Genomic DNA, 11870 nt, shown 5'->3' on the forward strand with positions numbered 1-11870 from the left:
CTTAAAAGATTGTTTGACACCATTAATTTTCTCACACAGCATGTTGCTTTTATTGCACTCAGATGAGTCAGACTTCTTGAGGGCTGGTTATAAATTCACAGGGGGAATGTCAGGGAAGAGTCTAGACAAACTGACAACTGGAGCGCATCTAAAAGGGTTTACATGATACACAGTTTGTATTCACACACAACAAACAGACTCAGATTGCCTTTTCAGTCTGAAAGTACTGCGTTTTAGTGCTTAATAATCTGAATGTACCCCTTTCCTCTTAAAACCTGAACAGAAACCCAAGTTCCAAATCCAGTGGAAGGTCATTGACAGTATCCATGGCAACAACTACATATATATTGACCCGACCCAGCTCCCATATGACTCCAAATGGGAATTTCCTCGGCAGAAACTACGTTTTGGTACAATAGCATCAATATTTGTCAGACTTTGTATATTCCTGTTGTCTACATGACAGATCTATATATGATATGTGTTTATTGTTGTGTTTGTGTTACTGTAGGTAAAACCCTCGGCTCTGGGGCTTTCGGAAAAGTCGTGCGAGCCACAGCATATGGACTCTGCTCTGCTGATACTGTTACAACTGTTGCTGTGAAAATGCTCAAACGTGAGTGTGTTGTCTACGTTCTTCTGTCTTAGGGTAGAGAAGCTGTAAAGTTCTATACTTTGCTGCAGCAGTGCTTTGTATTTTTTTAATTGTCCCATTCATTATTTTATAATTCCACAGGACTTATCTGACCTCACCTTTAGGTTAAGGGCTCTGGTATAAATGTCTTTTTACTTACTTTGCCTACCTGCGAAACAAACAGCTATTACTGTAATGCTGTGGTACAGAGCACAGCATTAGTTTAACCTAGATGCTATAATATAACTTTTTTGTTTTCAAGAATTACAACAGGGGTGTCAAACTCATTTTCTTTCAGGGGCCACATTCAGCCCAATTTGACCTCCAGTGGGTCGGACCAGTAAAATAATAACATAGTAGCCTATAAATAATGACAACTCCAAATTTTTTATTTGAAAAAAATGAGATTAAATTATGAAATCATTGACATTTTACAAACTATACAAACAAAAACGATGTGAATAACCTGAAAAGACTGACATTTCTGAAGAAAAATAAGAAGAAATAATAAGAAAAATTTGATCAATATTATGTCTCAACTTATGATTTATACATGTGCATTACAGATCAGACCTACCAATACATAAAACAGGCAGAATATTGTTAAAATTACATGTGTTTTTTATTAGACATTTCAGATCAGTCATATTTGTTCAGGTTACTGACATTTTATTATTAAAGGATATCAGATTTTAATGTTCTTTGCAATAAATCAAAGAGAAAAAATAGGAGTTGCCATTATTTATAGGCATGATGTCATATTACTTTTTTCACATTAAACCAAGAAGAACATCTGGAGTCACTATTTCTAGGTTATTATGCTGTTATTTTTGAGTTCGACACCCTCGACTGTTAATATCTTCTGCACTTTGCAAATTCATCCCGCGGGCCAGATTGGAATTTTTGGCGGGCCAGTTTTGGCCCCCGGGCCGTATGTTTGCCACCTGTGTATTACAAGATTAGGATTAATACGTTATGGCCAAACCAATCAAAACACACAAATAGTGGGATTAGTGACACTAAGCACTTTACTCTGCTGTTTGTTTTATTCTGGTTTTGTTCTGTTACTGGCTGCATTTGAAGCAGAAAGTATTACAACTCCAACCCCCAAAAAGTTGGGATGCTGTGTCAAATGTAAAATGTAGAAAGAAAAAAATGACTGCAAAGTTTAATAAAAGTAAAACCATATTATATTCACAACAGAACACAGCAAACATATCAAATGTGTAAAATGAGAAAATGAGGGAAAAAAGGGTTATTTTGAATGTGATGGCACCAACATGTCCAAAAATTTTTGACAAGGCCATGTTTACCACAAACATCCCCTCATCTTTTACCAACAGTCTGTAAATGTCTAGGAACTCTGGAGACCAGTTACCAGAGTTTCAAGAGGAATGTTGTGCCATTCCTATCTGACATAGGTGTTCTTAGAGGAAGCTCTGGATGGCAGGTGGTCCACTTCAGGACCCGGACTCTTCTACTATAGAGTCATGTGGTTGTAGTTAATGCAGTATGTGGTTTAGCATTGTCCCACTTAAATATGCAAGGCCCACCCTGAAAAAGACGTTTACCGGATGGGAGCATATATAAATCTGTATATGCTCTTCAACAGTGACCATGCCTTTACTGATGTGCCCATTCTGTAGGCATTAATGCTTCCCCATACCATCATAGTATTTTAAACTGAGCACTGATAAGAACCCGGATGGTCCTTCTCCTGTGTAGTCCAGAGGACACGGCATTCATTTCCAAAAAGAATATCACATTTCTCCTTGTCTGCCCACAAAACAGTTTTTCATTTTGCCTCAGTGTTCTTTAAATGAGCTCTGACTTGGAGAACCACAGTGTTTTTGGAACACGTTCACATATGGCTTCTTCTTTCCATGGTGGTGCTTTAACTTACTTTTGTGGATACAGAATCGTGTCTGCTTTTACTGCAGTGATGCCTGAGGGCCTGATAATCATGGGCATCCAGAATTGCTTTTCTGCCTTGCCCCTTGCACACAGAGATTTATTCAGGCTTTTTGAATATTTTGATTATATTAGACACAGTAGATGATGAGATATTCAAAGATTTAGCATTTTTATTTTTGCTTTTACTTTGAGAAAAACATTATTCTGAAACTATTCCGTAATCTCTAGCATTCTGCTGATTGGTGAGTCTCTGGCCATTTTTGCCTCTGGGATACTCTGTCTTTCTAAGATTCTTTTTAAACCCAGTCCTGTTGCCTCTAATCTTCTTTTCTCACCATTTGTTTCAGCTATTCCAAATTTTTCCAGATGTTTTACTGCCATCAAAATACCCTTATTTTTTTTTTTACCTAAAATGGTACATTTTCTCATTTTAATCATTTGACATGCTTTCAGTGTGAATTGTGATGAGATCACAAGTCATTGCATTCTGTTTTTATTCACATTTTCCACAACTTTCCAACATTTTTGGCCTCGTACATATAGTCATTGCACTTAAGTGAATTCCCTGCAGCTGTAGCCTTGACTAGTTTTGGGCTCTCTTTGTCTGAATCTGAGACTAAGACTGAGTCAAAGCATGGTCAAATATTGAGACTTGATCAAGTCTTGAGACTGATCTTGAGCTTGGTTCTTGGTACTTGCACATTTTTAGTTAAGACCGTTAACTTCAGATTGGCATTTTGAATGAAACTGCCGTAAAATTGCACAGTGTAATGTTACTTGAAGATGTGACTGACTATATCATGTCCTGATTTTATCCCAGCCAATGCTCATTCCACGGAGAAGGAGGCTCTGATGTCGGAGCTGAAGGTGCTCAGTTACCTTGGAAACCACATGAACATTGTTAACCTGCTGGGAGCCTGCACTGTTGGAGGTGAGAACACAACTTCAATCCACATGCCCAGCTTAGTTCACTCAGACTCATTAGGAAAAAGGGGTTGGGTTTTATTGAGTGACTCTATCAACATCTGGAGTTTGCACACTAGTTTTATTGCTTGTTTTTATTTTATTTATTTTTTTTACGGGCATACTGTTTCTGATTGATGTTGTCAAGTGCTGACTCTTCAATGTCGATCAGTTGCTGTCCTTTTATTAAAAATCAGATATTGGAGTCTAAGTACCTCTCAGCTTTAGAAAACGTGATGTTGTTGGACTAGTCACAGATTTACTGTACAGTGGATCAATATTATCTACCTGTCTGGTCCTCCGTATTGATCAGCTTCCTCACAATATACAGAAATATGTTATTGTGCAGACCACAGGAAGACACTTTGAAGTGTCAGGAATAAAAAAACACTAAATGTAAGCTATTAAACTCTGACACCAAGGTATAATATCAAGTTATAGGTGTTTAAGTATATATCAAGTAAAACTGTTTCAGGAGAAATTATTGACTGTTGCAGGAACCAACTACTGAAAGTAACAAAAACCATCCTCTCTGTCTAATGAAAAAAAGATGTGTGTCTGTTTCTTCTTGTATTGTTGTGTTATTTTTTCATCCCTACATCCCCCTAGGCCCAATTTTGGTGATCACTGAGTACTGTTGCTATGGCGACCTCCTCAACTTCCTGCGAAGAAAAAGAGAGTCCTTTTTAAACTCCCAAATTAGTGATGGTTACTATCGCAACGTCGTCAACCAAACAGAGCCTGTAAGGTGTGTATCTGTGTGGGCTCCTAATTGTGATGCCAATTAAAATGGGTTTCTATGTGTAAACACTGGTGTACATGTATATTTTTGTTTGTGTATTATTTTAAAGAGGAGAGGTGACTGGTACAGGATACATGCCAATGCGTCCTTCAGAGAAAGACAGATCTTCTCAGTCAGGTATTATCTCTCCGCATTTATTTATTTTCAAGGATTCCAATAATACACAGATATCCACATCCACAAAAATCTGGCGACATGTATTAAACTAACTGTATAACTTTGGTCTAGATGACATAGATGAACTTTCCCTGGACGCTGAAGACCTCCTCAGCTTCTCCTACCAGGTGGCCAAAGGAATGGAGTACATTACTTCCAAGAACGTGAGGCTTTTACAGTTTTGTCCTCTAATTTATGGAGTCTTTATAGAAGCAATGTGCTGCAGCTACTTCATAAGTCTTATAATGGCAGAGGGCCAATATGCAGTACATCATCAGCAAATAGTGCCTTTTCAGCGAAAACAAAACACAGTGGACTTCCACACGTAGAACCAGTGTCCACATGATGTCAAATAAGCAGTGTTGGGAAGGTTTTTATTTACTTGTTAACCTGTTAAAGGGGTTATAGGTAACACTGCTATTCAAAATTCCCAATAGCAGGGGTAGGTCACATGCCAGAATGAACTCACAACTACCAAAATAACCAACAAATGTCCACAGACTGTATCACTCACTGAAATACACTAACAAAAACAAAAAGTCATAGCTGATATAAAGAACACTGTCTTATTATCTTCGCACACTGTGTCAGCTGATTGTTGACCTCATAGCCCTCTTAGCTTAGCTCTGTTTTAAGACAGAAAAAAGCCAAGGTAAAATCATGACTCACCTCAGTTTTCTGTACAGTTTGTTTTGTCAGTAGATAATTTAAAGATCTTTTTGGAATCATCCAAACAAAGTCAGAACTGTCACAGTTTAGTCTGAACCATGGATCAACAAATGGCCAACTTAGCAAAAATAAAATCACAAAATAAATGTATATCTTCAAAAGCTTCATAATTAAACTAATTCATGTAGAAGAAATGCTGTGATTTCATCGTCAAACTCCATTATTTTTCTTCAGAGCAGTGTCCAGTGCTTCTATCTTTTATCACTTTTTGACTCTAACAGTTGTGTCTTTGTGGTTCTCATCACATCTCCTAACTTTCTGCCACTTTGGTCAAAGGCCCTGTGGTGTTAATTTTCCTCACACTCTCCCTCTGGTGGTCATATAAATCTGCCAAACCGTTGGTGTAGATATACTTAGTTCATATCTGTACAATTCAGTACAGCGGCATCTTTGGCATCACTTCATAGCACTTTATTCCAAACACCCTAATTATAATTTTAGTTTATATTTTAAATATTTGAAAGCAGAAATACTACACACAGTGCAGTAAAGTTACGTAGCTGATTACGTTTAATCACATTTCTTGTAAATCTTTTACTGGGCATCAAAGCTGTGAAAATCCCCAAAACATACATTTAAACCAGGCAGTGTAAACCTCACTACATAGACATTATTATGTTGAAGTGACTTCAAGTAAGGCATCAAGTTAATTTTAATGTTGGAGTTTTCACAAGGAAAGTATTGTGAATTTCCAGTACTAAAAGGCATTCTTGTCGGAACACATTGCCACCGGCCTTGGTGTTGGCTGGTTGCAGCCTGGACCTCAGTCACTTAGAGTAATGCACATTGATTTGAGAGACAGTGCAACTTCAGATGACAACTGATTTAAAACAGTGCCCAGAATTTGAGCTCATACTGCCAAATGAATGGAGCCCGTCTAGACATAATGTTAGGCTCTTGTAAGCACCGAGCTCTTGATGATGTTTACGGATTTGTTGACCTGCATTGTCTGGAAAATCTGCCAAAGGAAGGACATTCCTGAATGGAAAGATTTAAAGCAACAGAATAAATTTACACTAAATACTTTATACTGAAACTAACTATCAGTTGATAAATAGACCATATTAATGAACTGGAAAAACTGAACCAAATTGTGCACACAGATCTGTCTTGGTGGAGATCTGCGCTCTCCGAGTGCTTTTCATATTATTACTTTATTTACATTATGTGATACATTAGTTATTACCCTTCCTTGTTCCACATAAGTATGTAAGAAATAGCAATACACAGTGCTGTTCAAAAAGGGCGAGGATTGCCTGGTTTCTGTGCTGTCTCTGTCCTGTCTAGTATAGACTGTTGCATGTAAATCTCGATTAAAAATGCAAAGACTGTGACTGTGATGCACTGTTATGCTGTTGTTCTGCTTAAAATAAAATAAAAGCTAATTACCTCCCAACACTGACCACAATATGACATTGTCTTTAGCGTTGTGCTTGTATAAGGTTTTCAACATGTTCATCCTGCTCTGCCTCATTTGCACGTCCTAAACAGCCACTGCAGGATCCGGCATCTGTGTCAATACTTGTTTACTTGTTTGCTTACACATGTTTGTGTGTGTGTGTGTTTGTGTGTAGTGTATTCACAGAGACCTTGCAGCCAGAAACATCCTGCTGACTCACGGCAGGGTGGCGAAGATCTGTGACTTTGGCTTGGCACGAGACATCACCACTGATGCCAGCTATGTGCTCCGAGGCAATGTGAGTCTGTCCTTTACACCTCCTCTACAAGAAACTAAGAATGGAGAACCGCTATATCCTCTTACTGCACTGGAAATACTCACCATAATCAACAAATAAGGAGCTTTTAGCCTCCTTATATTGGTCTTTTTACCATATTATGAGCAAATACAAGCAGATATTCAACCAACACAAATGGAGGAGAGGTTTTTTTAAAGTAGTCAGTGTTTTTCAGCCTTGGGGTCGGGACCCCACGTGGAGTCGTCTGGAATTCATATGGGGTCACCTGAAATTTCTAGTAATCGATTAAAAAAATGTTTAAATAAATTACTAATAATTTTTTTTAATGATTTAATATATGTTTCATTATAATTAAAACACCACACATTTTTCCGAATAAAAATCAAGTTCAAATAAAATTCAGGATATAACATCTGAGAGGGCATATCTTGATTGACCCGATCATGTAACCGCATGTGTTACTACGTTTCAACCTGCCTGGACACAGTCAAAACCGGACCAAACAGAGAATGGAAAGATTTCTTCACCCGTTTGGCCCCACTAAGACATCATAAGACTCATCATAAGACATCATAAGACTAAGACACCAAGAGAAAAATGTCTCTGTTTTGAATGTCTGGGGTCGCCAGAAATTTGTGATGTTAAAATGGGGTCACAAGCCAAAAAAGGTTGGGAACCACTGCAGTAGACTTTTGTGTTTAGATGTGGAAAATCTTTACTCTCTAACTCCATATGGCAGGAAATACTGTTTATTGGAAAATATATTTTCTATAATTGACACAAGTGGAAAATGGTCCATATTCTCTCTGTAATCATGGCTTCCTTTCCTGCAGGCACGTCTGCCAGTCAAGTGGATGTCTCCTGAGAGCATTTTCGACTGTGTCTACACCTTCGAGAGTGACGTTTGGTCGTACGGCATCCTGCTCTGGGAAATCTTCTCCCTGGGTAACATTTCCAGTTAGAGCTGTGCTGCTGCCTGCGTCTGTTGCTGAAACTCAGAGCCATTATGATCATCCATTTGAAGAGACTGGGGCCTTATTAGAGGCTCTGATGATGCTCCCGAACAGCATCACTTAGTGCAGAGAATTACACAAACTTATATTGATTAGAATACATAATGCAGCGTCTCTTGAAACCAGCATCACTGTAAGAATCTGATTTAGTCTCACAAAATGAGACAGAAAGACTCTAAGAGGATGTATCTGTGTTGCAGGTAACAGCCCGTACCCTGGGATGCAGGTGGGATCAGCGTTTTATAGGATGATTCAAGAAGGTCACAGGATGAGCAGGCCTGAGTTTGCCCCCATTGAGTTGTAAGTATGACAAAACATATCATCCATTACATAAGTTCAGTCTTTTCTCTCTTTTGGTAAATATACATTTTTCTTGTATTAGCATGTAATGTATTAACTGTGGATTTTGAAATGAAAAACAAATTCTGCCTGAAATACATTATAAAGAAGTTGATTTAGCTTCTCTTTCACATTAGTTGTAATAAGAATCATGCATGATTGAAAAAAGTGTATAAAGACAGAACAATGAGATTATATGAACAGTTCTAAGTTTTTACATTTTGCTTCAAATTTGTTTTTGCGTCTTGTGACATATTTATTTACTTATTTTGGTCTGGTATCGTAATTGTTTTGCATCATTTCTTCAGGTATATATTTACCTATGTTTAGTTTGTTTTGTACTTCCTAGATATGTAGTTTTGCACTTGGTTTTGTATTCATTTTGTATTATCTTTGGATGTATTTTGTTTGGTTTGTCTGACTTTATACACTGTGACTATATAGCTAGCTGTGTATGGCTAACCATTAAGGCTATTATTATTTAGAAGGGAGCAGGAAATATGAGATTTCTTCATCTTGCTCCTTTTCAAGCATGGGTGTGTAAATGTTTGTTCACCTGATGATTATTGAATGTCTGCTGATGAAATGCACAACTACGAACAAAATAAATTAAACGAATGAATGAATGAATGAATCTTGCATACAGAAAAGCATATTTTAATTTTTTTTTTTTTTAAATCCCAAAACTTAACAGATCACATTATCAGAAGAGCTTATATCTTAATAACAGATGCAGACATTTCTCCACTTCCCTTGTAGACATTGTTCCTCCCTCTATGTTAAAACTAATCCCAGTCTTATCGCTGTATAGGTACGACATGATGTTGTCTTGTTGGAATCATGACCCCTTGAAAAGACCTTCCTTCAGGAAACTGGTGGAAAGGACTGAACTCCTGCTATCAGAAAATACAAGGAATGTAAGTAAACACAGCCACGAAATGACAGACAGACATAAATAAGTCAAATCTAATAAATAATAACAACAGCGAACAATGCAACACATACAAAAAGATATGTATCTATTATTATCATTACTCGCCACCTGGAGGGTTTTGCATTGGGTCTGTCAACGGCTGTAACTTCAAATCTACAGCATATTCCAGGTTTATACAAGGTAGTTCTCTGCCATATTTCAGTCCTTTCAGAAGATGGTCTTTATCTGAATCCAGACCTGTATTCTATTATTATTTAAAGGAATATTCAGTAGATTCAACATCATTCTAGGACTGAACAAATAAGTACTTGTTAATGTGTTAATGGTCAGTTATATCTACGATAGAGCATGTGATTTTAGATACAGAAACAGAAAAGTCATAAGTACAGTCATTTGTTGAACATCAGTGAAAATGTAATTTATTTTCTAGGAAACAATGAAGTTAATGTATTCAGGACAAAGAATGAATGTCTGGACAGAGGTTCTGAATGTAGATAGATAGATAGATAGATAGATAGATAGATAGATAGATAGATAGATAGATAGATAGATAGATAGATAGATAGATAGATAGATAGATAGATAGATAGATAGATAGATAGATAGATAGATAGATAGATGGATGGATGGATGGATGGATGGATGGATGGATGGACGGACGGACGGACGGACGGACGGACGGACGGACGGACTACAGACAGACAGACAGACAGACAGACAGACAGACAGACAGACAGACAGATAGATAGATAGATAGATAGATAGATAGATAGATAGATAGATAGATAGATAGATAGATAGATAGATAGATAGATAGATAGATAGACGGACGGACGGACGGACGGACGGACGGACGGACGGACTACAGACAGACAGACAGACAGACAGACAGACAGACAGACAGACAGACAGATAGATAGATAGATAGATAGATAGATAGATAGATAGATAGATAGATAGATAGATAGATAGATAGATAGATAGATAGATAGATAGATAGATAGATAGATAGATAGATAGATAGATCACATTACTCATTTAGAAATATGAAATATAACATTTTAACTTAAACTAGTATCAGAAAATGCAGAGGCACTGCTGTGTTTTCCTTTTACTTGCTTTACACTGTATCGATCTGTACTCAGTGTCACTGAATCCAAAATATCTCCAAACAGAGCCCCCCCCCCCAATTTATGCAATTAGATGAACCTAAAACATCTGGAATTTCAAGTTGCAGCCTTATGAATATGTGTGATTAGGTAAATGTTGCAACTGGATTTAGATTTGATTAATTGTGCAACTTTAATTATAACCCTAAGTTTAGGAAAAGTGGCTCGACACGGTCATCGAAGTCTAAACTGGTAATGACATGCCTCCTTTTCAGCGGTTTCGTTTTTTCCATCCTTATTACTTAATTGGATCACTCTTAAACACCAGGCTCTTTGGATGTCTTCTGTAGTTCAAATCAGAAAATCTCAGTAAACCATGAATTTATTTTTAACTTAAATGTGTGATATTTTTCAGGTGTACTTGACGCTGAGCAATGCTCCACCTCCTCCAGATCAGCAGAGGGCGCCACAACGGAGGCTGAGCTCAGTCTGCAGCACAACAGCTCCCACCCAGCCTTTACTGCAAAGCACCATGGATGTTTTCCAGGACTATGACACTGTCTAACACACACACACACACACGAGTACACACACGAGTACACACTGCTCTGTGAAATACTGTATAACCCTCCCTACCTCCCATTATTCCCTAACCTACAAGAGCCAAACACTGTAAACTACTAACAACATATTAATTTCATACTAACTGTCTATTGATGGCCTTTCTCTCTCTCTCTCTCTCTCTCTCTCTCTCTCTCTCTCTCTCTCTCTCTCTCTCACACACACACACACACACACATTCACTATGTAAATATGCAGCCCTGCACCCGGCTCTCAGTATTGGCCTCTATCTAATCTCTATCTGGTAGGTATTTGAGGTGCATGTCCATATAAAGAGGACTTGAGCACTAATCGCCCATCAAATACTACATTACCCATCTACATCTGGGGTGAGTTTTGGCTCGCACATGGCTTTAAATTACATCACTACACTTTGGCTACACAGATGGGAGTAAATACCTGACCTTGGGATGATATTAGACTGAGTAATAGATAGAGATGGTGCTTTGAGGAGCGGACTGCTGCGGTTCTGTCAGATTTTTGGAGGAATTATCACATTTTAGGAAATACACATTTGTGAAAGTCACAGTATATGACAGGATCAGTACCAGTCTCCCATTGGTGCCAACAAACAGCAGACTTGTTAACCTTTTGTAAGTAGTTAGCTCAGAGACTTTCTTTTTCTTTAAGCTGAGTTTAGTGAGTATTTTCATATTTGCAGTACAGATGCGATGTGTACTTGTATTTCCAAAAATGCCAAATATTCCCTAGTCCAGTGTTTTTCAACCTTGGGGTCAGGATCCCGTGTGGGGTCACCTGAAATTTCTAGTAGTTGATAAAAATAAAAAAAAACTTAGAAATGAAAAATATATGGTGAGTTGGCAGAGACGATCCCAATCCATAAAAGCCATGACAAACTCTGAAGCTGAAACTGAAGCACGGTGGTTCTGTTTTATTTTTCAAATGTTCATTGTGGTCAGTTTCAGATGCTGCAGCTCTTTCATAATTCATAGTTTGAG

At 37.8% G+C, this 11870-nt stretch overlaps 1 protein-coding gene across 1 annotated transcript in view; it reads left to right on the top strand.

The window, feature by feature from the left end:
• The window catches only part of kitb (KIT proto-oncogene, receptor tyrosine kinase b), a 31591-nt gene that overhangs the window by 15430 nt on the left and 4291 nt on the right, over positions 1–11870 (top strand). Inside the window, 11 exon segments of the mRNA XM_030147553.1 lie at positions 284–410; positions 512–616; positions 3369–3479; positions 4121–4259; positions 4363–4430; positions 4542–4633; positions 6773–6895; positions 7729–7840; positions 8109–8208; positions 9059–9164; positions 10706–11626. Coding sequence (XP_030003413.1) covers positions 284–410; positions 512–616; positions 3369–3479; positions 4121–4259; positions 4363–4430; positions 4542–4633; positions 6773–6895; positions 7729–7840; positions 8109–8208; positions 9059–9164; positions 10706–10855 — 1233 coding nt within the window. The 3' untranslated portion in view covers positions 10856–11626.

Source organism: Sphaeramia orbicularis, chromosome 1, assembly GCF_902148855.1.
Source record: "Sphaeramia orbicularis chromosome 1, fSphaOr1.1, whole genome shotgun sequence".
Classification (NCBI taxonomy): domain Eukaryota; kingdom Metazoa; phylum Chordata; class Actinopteri; order Kurtiformes; family Apogonidae; genus Sphaeramia; species Sphaeramia orbicularis.